General features: G+C 36.3%; 1 protein-coding gene across 1 annotated transcript; it reads right to left on the bottom strand.

Annotated features, from left to right (window-relative positions):
* Positions 1–4,971: 4,971 nt before the first annotated feature.
* Positions 4,972–12,462, bottom strand: LOC140136847 (mitotic-spindle organizing protein 1-like). Its single transcript, XM_072158445.1, has 3 exons — positions 12,306–12,462; positions 7,227–7,372; positions 4,972–5,787 (listed from the first exon to the last, which is right to left on the bottom strand). The coding sequence occupies exons 1-3, from the start codon at positions 12,358–12,360 to the stop codon at positions 5,761–5,763; spliced, it is 228 nt and encodes a 75-aa protein (XP_072014546.1). The 5' UTR covers positions 12,361–12,462; the 3' UTR covers positions 4,972–5,760.
* Between the last annotated feature and the right edge of the window lie 20 nt (positions 12,463–12,482).

Below are 12,482 nucleotides of genomic sequence, written 5' to 3'. Positions count from 1 at the left end.
TCAAAAATTATTTTTTCTTACAATGACTCAAATTGATGATTATTATGGGTTAATTTGTATTTATTTTTGTGTCTATCAACATGACCAACCAATACTCCAAATATATGTGGCTAGAAGTCAAAATATTTTATGCAAATTAGTTATTTTAAATTGACCCACTTTTCAACAATTATGTGACAGAAACTCAAAACATTTTCTGCAAAAAAAAAGAAGAAAACTAAACATCTCCATCTTGATGTTTAAGTTCTAAACACAGTGTCTTTATGTTAAACACTACTCATTTGTGCTGTTGTGATGCTAAACACCGCAAGTCCTAAATAAACATTAAGTTAAATAAATTGCCGATAATGCCCAACCATGAACTTCTGTGTGTGGGACTGCAGTGTGCAGTATCATGGATGAAGTGACTTTAAATTTAGTGGTTTTTTTCCTGAGATTTTGAACACACTAATTGGTAAGTTTAAATATAAACATCAATATTATATTTAGCAGGTAAAATTCGAAACCGAATAAACTTTAATATTAGGTGTGGTACCGGCAAGCAGTATTAGCTTATAGTCATATGATAATCCCATGAATTTAATATCATCATGCATGTATATTGTTGTTATCGTCATTGTTAAAGGCAATTGTGACAGCCATTTTCAAATTTTTTACATTCTCTTTTCATTTTTATGTGTCATTTCAGGTGCGGTTTAAGAACAGAAGAGCCAAATATAGATGCCCAAACAACTTACAACACAACTTGAATTAAACACACCATTTTTAGGTAATAAACACCACTGATGTTTAATACCTAAACGTAGCAGATGTTTATCTAAATAACAAATTTTTTAGAGCTGAAACCAAATGTTTCACACCAAACATTTAATATCTAAACACCAAGTGTTTCAGTGTTATAACCATCAAAACAACTGGCAAGTCTTTAGCCATAGGACGAGTTTACAAAGTGAAGGCAAGAAAGTGTTTATCAAAGTGTTTAGATACTAAACACAGTTTTTACAGTGTAGTGAGAGGAGTGTTTCCACCACTACACCAACCAGTCCTGGCAGGTTATTTAATGTCAAAAATAGATACTCCAAGATCACATCGCTCACTCTGAATACTGATCTGTTGAAACAGCATGCAAGTAACGGCTCTGCAAACGAAATAGCAGGACAATAGAACAGAACATTGCGTACATAATTTTTGTTCACAGCGGTGGACATTAATTAATGCCATTTGCACCCACATCTCATGCACAGTTTATCCATTACATATCCTATGTCTTGAATAGCTATTGTAGTCTACCAACCCTGTGGTTAAGAGGCTAGGAAATAATTCCTAATATGTCATACCCTCGTTTGTATGCCTTTATCTAATCCTGCCCCACATGACAAGGACTATTAGCCCATTTAATCTTGCAGTGAGACTGTTCAGTGTAGGAAATTTTTACCCTTTTTTTAAGACATGTTTGCAATTGGCTTATAGCCATCACATGCTGACAATACACATAACTGAATGGTTAATAAAAGCTAGGCAGGTCATAACGGTCAGTGTACTTTGTTTACTTAGTGATAAGGCCTATCATCTGTATAGAAAACTATGCAGCAAGCTAAAATAGGCGATTTACTTCAAAAAAAAAGATTCAATATAACCACATTGCACAAAACTAAATCAATTCTCTATAATTGAATGTTTATTGACTCTTGTAATAACCCAGCGATGTGTGTATAAACATGTATAATATATTTTCTGTTACAAAATAATAATTGGTGTTCATAAAAGCAGGGATATGAGACAAATATCCCTGACAAAAGCTAGCAAAAGGTAATGCTCAGCTCATCAGCCTTTTTAGACAGCGTTTTGACCCATTTCAAAATGCAATATATATATATAATATATAAAAGGCATAAAAGCAGTACAAGTCTAACCATCAGAAACGGCATAATGGAGAGCAAGCCGAAGTACTTTGGTGGCCATTTTGTCAGGAAACATGGTGTAGAAAACAAATTTTGCAAGGGGCTATGGAAGGCCAATGAGGAAGGGGACATCCACCAACATCTTGGATTAATGATGTGAAGCTGGTTTATAACCAAGGAATGCAAGGTGAGATGGCGTACTCTTGTGAAGACCACAGCAGCGCTACACTGCGCCACCTGACACAGAGAGAGAGGTAAAAATAGAACTGGCTATATCGTCGGGTGTATTACATAGTGACGGAAGTTAAACTTCGCCAGAAAAAAGTTTTTGAGTTAGACGCGATCAAAGAGTATGCCAATTTGTGATCAACCATAGCAGAACACTAACAAGTAAAATCCTCCAAAAGTTGCTGTATTTTAAAAAACTAGTATCTAAAGTATCTTGAAACATCTACCACATGAAGAATTATTCGCTATTAAATCAGTAAAATGATTGCAAAGTTATAAGTCAGTATGTAAAAACGTGAAAACGTTGCACCCTAACATCCGTCACACATCCGTCACTATGTCGTGCGCCAATATCGTGCACATTAATCTGGTCTCTCTGATCTATGGGCATCCGTCACACATCCGTCAGTATGTCTTGCGCATAAAAGTCGGATCAAGGAAGGACTTCGAAGCATCCGTCAGTTCTTTACGCTTATTATTAAACGCTTTTTTCATGATAAAACCGACTCCTCACGAGTGCCCACGACATACATGACATATTGTATTTGAGTATTTACTCCTGATCTTACTAGTTCTCACTCTCATGATATAGCTAGTCATACAAGCTGTAACTTCTTTTTATAAAACGCCAATAATTGTATTCAGTTTTTACCAATTTACACTGTATTATCTGTCAACTTGGAGCCGCCTCTAAACATCTTTTGATCATCTTTCAATAACCTACTCATTAAAAAGGATCATATTTTCATTTTTTATTACTTAACCACCCCTTTTATATTGGAAAGTTTTGAAATAATGTCTCTAAATAATTGTCGAATCAACTTGAACCATTCAAAATTTATTAAAATGCTATTTTACTAAAATAATGATCCATTGAATATCTGCTCTACGTAAACGTTTTTGGTTTATACCCAGTTATCAACATCTGTCAAGAAATCCTGTAGGTTTCAATGAACAATATTGAATTACGTATGTTCAAATTGAAAAATCATGTTTTTACATAGTGACGGATGCTGGAGATACGCCATACAATTTAGTTGTTTTTTCGAGAACGGCGTTTTTACATAGTGACGGATCTTAGATACGCTCACTATGTAAAACGCCGGGTAATGTCATATATAAACATCCGTCAATTGCATAATTAATTAACTAATTAATTATGCAAACTTGAGCTTCAAATCTTGGTAATATTATACTACTCACTATTTAAAATACATTGGCCATAAAAATGACAAAAATCAACATCCGTCACTATGTAATGCACCCGACGATATGTCCAAAATTTATGTTTTGAGTTTGAATGGTTTTCTTTCTTTAATTTAAATAGAAAAATCAAAAATATCTTTCTGTGAAAGCCCTGGGAACAGAAGGAAATTCTGGCCTTTTTGGTCATTCTTTTTGCCCTGTTCTTAAAAAGAAATCTATATAATTCTGTGGTTCATTAAAGTTCGTAAATAACCAAGGTTTGTTAAAACAAAGAATATGCAAATTAGGTCATTAATATTCATAAATGTGCAAATAACATGACATATATTATACATACAGCACAAGAGGTGATCATACTCTATTACTGTTCAATGTTAGAAGTTGATCAGTTATTGTATGTGTAAGCTGTAGTGCCATGCTAAGATTGATGGCTGGCACTACCCGGGGGCACTACAGAACATTCCTCACTGTACAACACGGTACACCATCCATGATGAAGATAACAACAAAGGCAATTTCCTGCAGAGTTTTTGAAGAAGTAAGATATACATGTATGTGACTGTCCACCACAAATGGGCTGTACAGGGGTAGCGCTGGCAGGTTAAAACTAGGGGTCACAGATGACCCCTTAACTGACTTAAAATCAAAAACTTAGGGGTCAAATGATTTTTTTAAGGGTCAAGTGAACAATTCTCATGACGTAATCTATGCTTATGCTCCCCAACCTCTGGACCCCCACAAGGTATTTATATTTGGATTTTTCATAATTTTTTTAATTGATTTTTGATTTTATCTATTTCATTTTAAAATTTATGTTATTTCCTTTGTTTTACTATTATTTATATCAATTTTGCATTTTCTTATTTTATTTTGGTTTTTGATTTTATCTAGTTCATTCAAATGTATTTCTTTTATTCTTTGTTTTAGTAATTTTGCATTTTCTTATTTTATTTTATTTGGAGTTTTCATAATTTCTTTTTTTATTTCATTTTTTATTTTAATTAAAATTTATTTGCTTTATATTTTTTGTTTTACTCTTATTTATTTTAAATTTGCATTTTCTTATTTAATTTATTAATTATTAGGTTTTTATTTTCATTATTTATCTCTTTAATATTTTTCAGCACTTCTGATAGAATTATGAATATTCATTAGCTGTTAGCATGTAATGAACCAATCACTGCCCGTTATTGAGCAATGTGAGCATAATGGCAATAATGGCATACATATAGCAAAGTCCGAAAATGGTCCAATTTCTTCTTTTTTTAGCAACCTATTTTGCTCAGATTTTGCCCTTTGGGGCAACAAAACAGTCTTATTTTAACAGTTTTATGTCAAATATACTCTATCCTGTGCTCTTATGAAACATGAAAAAGGTTTCTTTTGTTAAAGTTATGAAAATTGATCAATTCCCTGCGATGATTATTATTGGTTTTTTTTGTGAATATTGTCAGGCTTTCCTGTGACATTTTTGCTTTTTCGTTGTCGTAAATTGCTGTGTAATTTCCAAAACTTGGTGATCGTTGCAAATTCAACCATAAAGTCATCATTGTTGATTCTTAACCTACTGTAAAATCAAGCGCGTTTGTCAATATTGATGAAAACCAAGCTAAGAATGATGATAGTTTCGACATGGTTTCATTGTTTACATGTTTTATTTGATGCAGTCGGCCCGGAAAGTCTGCGTCATTCTTTGACGCACAGGTTTTACTGAAACAAATTTATGTGCATCCGAAGCTCCAAAAACGCGTCCATGACGCAATGACGCAGGTTAGTGCGACCCTTGGGGCTGTAATGTCAGCATTTTCACTTTTTGATATATTGGTCAGGACAATTTTCCTAAAAATAAGCTTTACAATGATATATTACATGTCCCTGTTGCTTGTTTACAAGGTTGTAAAAAATCGGTAAAGTGTTGAGATATCCTTTGTTTCTATTGTTTTTTGAGACGTTTAATGGACCACACCTCAAAACAAGCTCTGCCGACATTACAGCCCATTTGTGGCGGATGGTCACTGTCACATACATGAAGACCTGTCCCAATCAGCTGGTAATGACAATGCTATTAATAAGTAATACCAGGTAAAATATGTTCAGTTTGATATGTACACTAGTGGAAGAGTTAACATCGCTTGAAATTTCTTGCTTCATATTTTGTCCGTATAGATCTTTCAACCAATAATCCAAAGGAACAGCCTATCTTCCTTCCATTCAACAGAAGCGTAGGCTCACAAATCCATTTCAAAGTGTTTTGCAGGTCACAAAGTGTCATTCCACATATGTTGTGCTTCTTTGGGTACGCTCTATGCACTATAGAGTTGCAGCTGGCTGGAAAAACTACAGAGTACTACAATGTACAGCCCATTCCAAGTCCTGCATAAACACCCTGTAGAATACTGTTAGAAAATATTCATGAAATCTTTCATCATGACGTTGATTCTCCAGATGCGGACTGTACATGGAACAGAAAAAAAAAGAAAATTACATAAACATTTTAAACAAGACACAAACAAAGCAAAGTGTGGTGTACACTTATGACCTTCTATCACGAAATGAGCGTAAAGTCGCAAGTTGGTAGTTTTGAGGTCCTGGCTGCTGAGTTGATGTTCTCTGTTGGAAATTGCTGTGCACACGTACAAGCCAGTAGTATGTCATTTCTTGAATGGCCCATTGTGCCCACATACACAAAGGAGATGCAGACATACTACTGGCTTGAAAAGGTGTGTGTGAAACAAAGGACACCAATGCTAGACGTTCGCTTTTCGTATCTCTTTCCTTGTTGGAAAGGTATAACGTTGAGAAGATAGGAACATGTACCGTCATCCGGGACCTACTCTGCCATGTTTGGCTGAGTAACGGTACATGAACACAGTCTTTTGTGCCTATGTAAATTAGTCATTGTGTAAAGCTGTGTTTATACCCATGGGTTGCTCATCATCAGACTGAATCCTTGACCGACAGAGGGTGTCAATATAGGCCTCACGTGTCGCTTTTGAAAAACAGCGATTCATGCGCATGCTCAGCAGGCAAACACGACGCGATTTAGTACACTGATCATGCGTGCGATTCAGATTTCTGCAAAAGCGATTGAGTATAAATGCGTCTTTAGAAATGACTGGCGATTGTGTGTTCTCAAGTGGGTTTTATCATGTTAATTAGTGACCTGACACACATTTGTATTGGTTCGATCAAGCATTGATTTTTTGTACTGGATCGTCCAAGCATCTCCAACAAATTTTTCAATGTAAGTGCCTCTGGCCCTAGTGGAAGTAAAAACGGATACTATGGCCAGAGTTCTAGGGCTAACCAATGCAGCAGCCAAGACATCTCAAAACTACCAACTTGCAACAATACGCTCATTTCATAGATTAGTAGGTCACATGTTATGAAATATGTATGTGTTTACCAGGGTAGGTGAGTTGGCGGATGAAGTACATGATTTAAATAAAATTTTATACTAAAAGCTGTCTTAGTGGAGTGGTTACAATGAGTTAAACCCCAACCATATTCTAATCCTAATCTTAATCTTAATTCTAAACTTAATCCTAAAGCCCTAATCTAATATCTTGAAATAGCCTCTAAATTAAAACTAAGTTCCCATAATCCCAAGCTATCAGCATCAGGCAGGGTTATATAGCTGGGCAAATTTTAGTGCCGGGTGAAATTTATATGAAATGGTAAAAAAATTGAAATTTTGATAATCTTGCTAATTTTTATACTGATTGTTCATTGATTTTGAAACATTTGAGACTGGAGCGCAGGGTATTTGGGCTCAAAATTAACTTGAGTGCCGGGTGGAAATTAAAAGTTCCGGGCGGGTCCGGCCGCCACCGCCTGTGTAGCTACAACCCTGGCATCTGGTCATCTCTAGTAGTAGGTCTGATATCTCACCTTGTAAGCAGCCATTTCTTGCTGCAGTTCCTGGATAATTGATGCTAAAGCCTCGGGATTAACACCAAGTTCACATAATCTCACTATAATCAGCAGCATCTGGTCATCTAGCCCTGTCTCCAGTAGGTCCGATATCTCACCAACAGCTGAAATGAGAAAACAATTCATAAAATCTGTTTATGGGCTTGATGTACTAGAGGGACGTATCAGAGGAAAAGGATTTGTAGCGTGTTTGACCTGATTAGTGCCCATATCTTGGCCAAATCACTGGACTGTCGGACGCCTTTGGATATGATCATCATGGATTTTTCAAAGGCGTTCGACACTGTCCCTCACAAACGCCTTCTCCATAAGTTAAAAACTTGTGGTATTACAGGTAGTGCACACACATGGATAAAGAACTTTCTAACCAAACGTACTCAGAGGGTTGTTGTCAATGGAGAACATTCCAAGTGGCTCCATGTCAAATCGGGAGTGCCCCAAGGCACCGTTTTGGGACCCTCTTGTTTTTGATCTATCTGAATGATCTCCCTGACAACATCTCCTCTGAAATCAGATTGTTCGCCGATGATTGCGTCGTTATATCGGCCAATTAAAAACAACAATGATATCTCAGAATTACAGTCTGATCTTGATGCATTATCCACATGGCAACACTCATGGCAAATGCATTTTAACCCTGATAAGTGCTTTGTACTTAAAATATCACACGCCAAGACACAATCTACTCATCAGTATAGACTTGGTCAATCAATCCTTAAAGAACTTAAATCCCACTCATATCTGGGTGTCAATATCTCTCATGACTTGAAATGGGGTACCCACATAAATTCTGCCATTTCCAAAGCTAATAGAGTTGGGTTTGGGACCCGTACACCGGTGATCTATGCAATAAACTTGAAGCTGTCCAACGACGGGCAGCTAGATTTGTCTGCAGAGATTATTCACCATACAGTAGCGTGACCAAGATGCTTACCAAACTAGAATGGGATAGTTTACAACTACGCAGGCAAGCATCTAGACTAACCATGATGCACAAGATCGTGAATGATCGTGTGGCCATACCGGCGTCGAAGTTCTTGCTGCCAGTCCAACGCCCTTCTCGTCTCCAACACAGTAAAGCCTTTGTAAGACCACACGCTAAGAAAGACTGCTTCAATAAATCATTCTTCCCACGCACCATTGCAGAATGGAACTACATCCCAGAACATTTGATTAACATAGCCACAACTGACAATTTCAAGCAGCAAGTAACAGCACACTTAACGCGGCTGTGTACTCTAGACATTGTTTCTTTCGCGAAATTGAGCTTTTTTGAAATGTATTTACTTTGGTATGTTTTTTATAAATATAAGGAAAGAAAATCCAGATTTGTTAACTCCAAATGCTCTATTTTATGGATTTAATTTCACTATTTCACTCGTTTCCGCAATTTAAAAGGAAAGAAAATCTTTGTTGTACCATCGGGTATACGCCAAGAACAACGCATCGCGCTTTTGTAGACGCACAATTTGTTAACGCACAGATACGCTACGACACGCTAACGCTTATCTGCATGCGCGGGCGCATCTTATGGAAGCACCACGGAAGCACTGATTTCATAAAAACCTTGCGGTCAAATGGCTCCGTTTTAGCTGATAAAATGTGAATTTTTCAAGTTCTTTCCCCGATTTAAACACCAAGATATGAATCGATTTACTTAAACTTCTCAAGGGGCTGTGGATTTACCCGATGTTCACGTAATGTAAGGTAGAAAACGAGAACTGCCGATTCTCCTGTGAGCTTCGATCAAAGTGCAAAATGTGACCTCTTTAAACTTCAACAGCCTTTATTTCAATGTTCATTTTCTCGGTAAAATGACGATTTAGGTACACGATAACTCAATAAATACAGCATCTATTGTAAGCAATTATGCTCATCATAAAAAGCATGATCGACTTAAGAAACGGTTTTCTCATTTTTTTATATTTTAGTCTATTTCCGATTTTAGGCATCATTTTGTGCAAATAGGCGTTTGTGAATTTTAAAAAGTTCATTTTGATGCCTTATATGGTCAATATCTAAAAAAATAAGGCCAATATCAAAAAACTAAAAAAACCGTTTTTGGAATGATGTCTGAAGATTAAGAAAATAACAAAACAAACATTTTTGGAAAGAGTGTTTTTTTGTTATGATGTACCGAACAAAAATTGCCAAAAACTCACTTTTTTGTGATTTTCTTCATAATTGTTGTTTTTACACCAAATCTGTATAATTTATATTAAGATTCATTGATGTATTGCCTTTATAAAAATGTATACTTTTATATGTCTTGCGTGAATAATTACAAAGTTATGGCACTTTTACTACATGCATGTCTGAGAGTACACAGCTGCCTTAAGAGAAACACCACCAAAAGACTACTAGAAAGCTCCTCTGTACGCCCTCACTACCCTCTGCGGGTGACCTCATCAGGAGGAGTTGCAGAGTAACCAGTCAAAGTCAAAGTCAAAGTCAAAGTGCTTATTGTCAATATCTTCAATACATGCCCAAGAGAACTGTCTGACAATACAGGTTCCAGGGTTGTAGCTACAGACGGTGGGTGAAGGAGTCCACCACTCACTTAGACAAGCCCACCACTGAAGGTTCATTTTGATGCTAGAGCCCGCCACTCAAACTAAAAACACATATATATACCAAATTTATCCTTAATTTAAGTGTCCACTTTTGTTGACATCTTGTTAAATCAAGCAAATTCTGTAAATTGCAGCCCAGCACTCAATTTCTGCTAGCTACAACCCTGACAGGTTCAGAGAAGATATTGTACCCTTCCCAAAATCCTTTGCAACATGATAAATCACTTCATTTCATCAAATGACACTCCCATTTATATTGTACCTAGGTTTTCTTTGTTTTCATTTTGAGAATAGGAAAGGTCCAAATTTGCATTTTCCGTCAAGTCCGCCAACTCATAGTTGACGCAGAATGAGAATCTATACCAGCACCCCATAGCCCCTCCTTAACAATTAGTATGTACGCAAACCATGCCCGTTAAACATGTTTATTATATTCACTCATTGGCAAAAGTCGCCAAATTCATACTACACAAAGTGCCCAGTTCACAAATTTTTTGCGCAAGGCACCCATCAAATCTCATCAAACCAAACATTTTTATTCACCACATATATGCTCAATTTAACTCACCGCTAAATAAATGGCGACGGGTGCGTGCGATTTCCCTATGCTGAAAGTGGCAGACGAATCGATTACGCATGCTCAGCCTCCAGTAAGGAATGAATCAGTGATCACATACCTACCCAGTGCTGTACTATTACGCTGACTTTCGTATTCGGCGAGGGGGACGATTTCGACCTCCTGGTTTGTTTACAAACAGAGAGGTGGACAAAAGACCGTTCCGCATGTCCAAACACTCAAGTATCAGAAGGATGGTCCACAATAGCGTGATTCACGTAACATGAATAGGGATTAAAAAGCTGTCACGTAGAACCATGTGCTTCTATTGTCCAATTTGCCATCAAGATTTCATATGGAAACAGTTCAGACCCAGAATCAGGATCATGTCAGAAATTAATATTTTGTTCTGGGTCTGATTATTCGGACTACCTACCCTACTATACTAGGCAAAATAAACAATTCTCGATCATGAGAGGTTGTGCCTTCTGCGTATGGTTGCGTAAGCGTACTTTTCGTGGAACAACACGATCGCGCAGCGCAGTGATTGGCAAATTCTCAAAAGATGTGCTTGCTCCGTAAGGCTATTGAAACTTGATGTTGAGTTTAGCGTCCCATTTTTTTCAGCTCATAATGAGGCAACTATTTCATTATTCATTATTCATTATTTTCAAGGTTTCATTACCAGCTATTATCAGCGGCCTTTTACCAATGCTTGTGCGCTTTTGTTCATTCTAATTGGTATGTTTTTCAAGTTTTAAAACAAACTAAATGAATTCCGAAGTATACCATGCCAGTCTTCTTCACTCCAATTTGTACTAACCTCTCCGTATACATTTGAGGATAGTGGGAAATGGGGTGGGGGGATTGACTCATTAAATACAAAAATAACAATCATGAAGAACATTATGAAATACATTTTTGGCACCAATTTGTCAAAACTAGGTCTTTCCTAGTTAAATTATTTACAACATCAACAATCTGGTAAAAATATTTTGGCTAGATTCTCTTCTAGTCTGCCCTGGTATCCCAAAGGTATAATTGAAATAATTGGATAGAGCAAGGGTCAAAACCTGTATATTTTAAGGGGGTACTACACCCTGTGGTAAATTTGTGATATTTTTTGTATTTTTCTCAAAAACTAAAAACACACTGGTAACAAAGGTTATGTATATTGTTGGGGCAAGGAATCCAATTACTATACTGAAATGTCAGTGACTCAAGACAAGCGGTTCAGTATATATGATAGAAAATGAGGTACATCATAGCGGTACCTCATTTCTTATCATAAATAAAGAACCGTTTGTCTTGGGTCAGTGAAATTCCAGTGTAGTAATTGGATTCCTTGCCCCTATAATATACATAACTTTTGTTACCAGTGTGTTATTAGTTTTTGAGAAAAGTGCAAAAATAGTCACAAATTTATCGAAGGGTGTAGTACCCCCTTAATGCTAAAATATTCATCTAATAGTTCTCAATGCTTTCTATAGTTTTTGAAGTGTTTAAATACAAAAAAAGGAGTTTAAACATTTTGCAGAACAAATTTTCTTTCTGGTTTAGTAGTAATTTGCAAAATAATGAATTATTTTCAGATTTTACATCTCAAACGCGGCACAAAATTCATAAGGCGGGCGGTGGACGCTAAACTCAGAATCAAGTTTCAAGTGCCTAAGCATGTGGTCTGGCATAGATAGTACGCTCGACACAAATATTAGTGCATACCAAAGTTGGCTCTTATGATCGAGAATTCAATATTTTTCCTATATATATAATAGCCCCAATGTATTTATTTGGCGATTGTAAAATAGATCAAGATCTGTTTTTAAGTATGTAAGGCTGCCGAATTTTGAACTATTTTACAATCGCCAAATAAATAATACAATTATTCATTGGATTTTATGTACTTACTGGCCATAACTTCAGCAGCCGAAGCTACAGAATTATCTCTTGATTCATTAGTCATCTTTCAATTTCGCGATTTACTTGAATATAGTAAGAAATCAGGAACTTCTGATGCAAAAACGAGCCTTGCCCAAATCCAAATTTTGTAAATAAAGTTGACATGTCAAAGGTCAATCAAGAATT

This window comes from Amphiura filiformis, chromosome 17 (assembly GCF_039555335.1).
Source record: "Amphiura filiformis chromosome 17, Afil_fr2py, whole genome shotgun sequence".
Classification (NCBI taxonomy): domain Eukaryota; kingdom Metazoa; phylum Echinodermata; class Ophiuroidea; order Amphilepidida; family Amphiuridae; genus Amphiura; species Amphiura filiformis.
The sequence above is the reverse complement of the archived record's forward strand: the minus strand, read 5'-3'. Positions and strand labels throughout refer to the sequence as shown.

Bases quoted from the DNA above. Each gene is read 5' to 3' on its own strand.
- LOC140136847 (XM_072158445.1), bottom strand. From the start codon at position 12,360: ATGACTAATGAATCAAGAGATAATTCTGTAGCTTCGGCTGCTGAAGTT. The intron at 7,373-12,305 runs GTAAGTACATAA...TTCTCATTTCAG, and splicing joins GGCTGCTGAAGTTATGGCCA to CTGTTGGTGAGATATCGGAC. The intron at 5,788-7,226 runs GTGAGATATCAG...TTCCATGTACAG, and splicing joins AAGAAATGGCTGCTTACAAG to TCCGCATCTGGAGAATCAAC.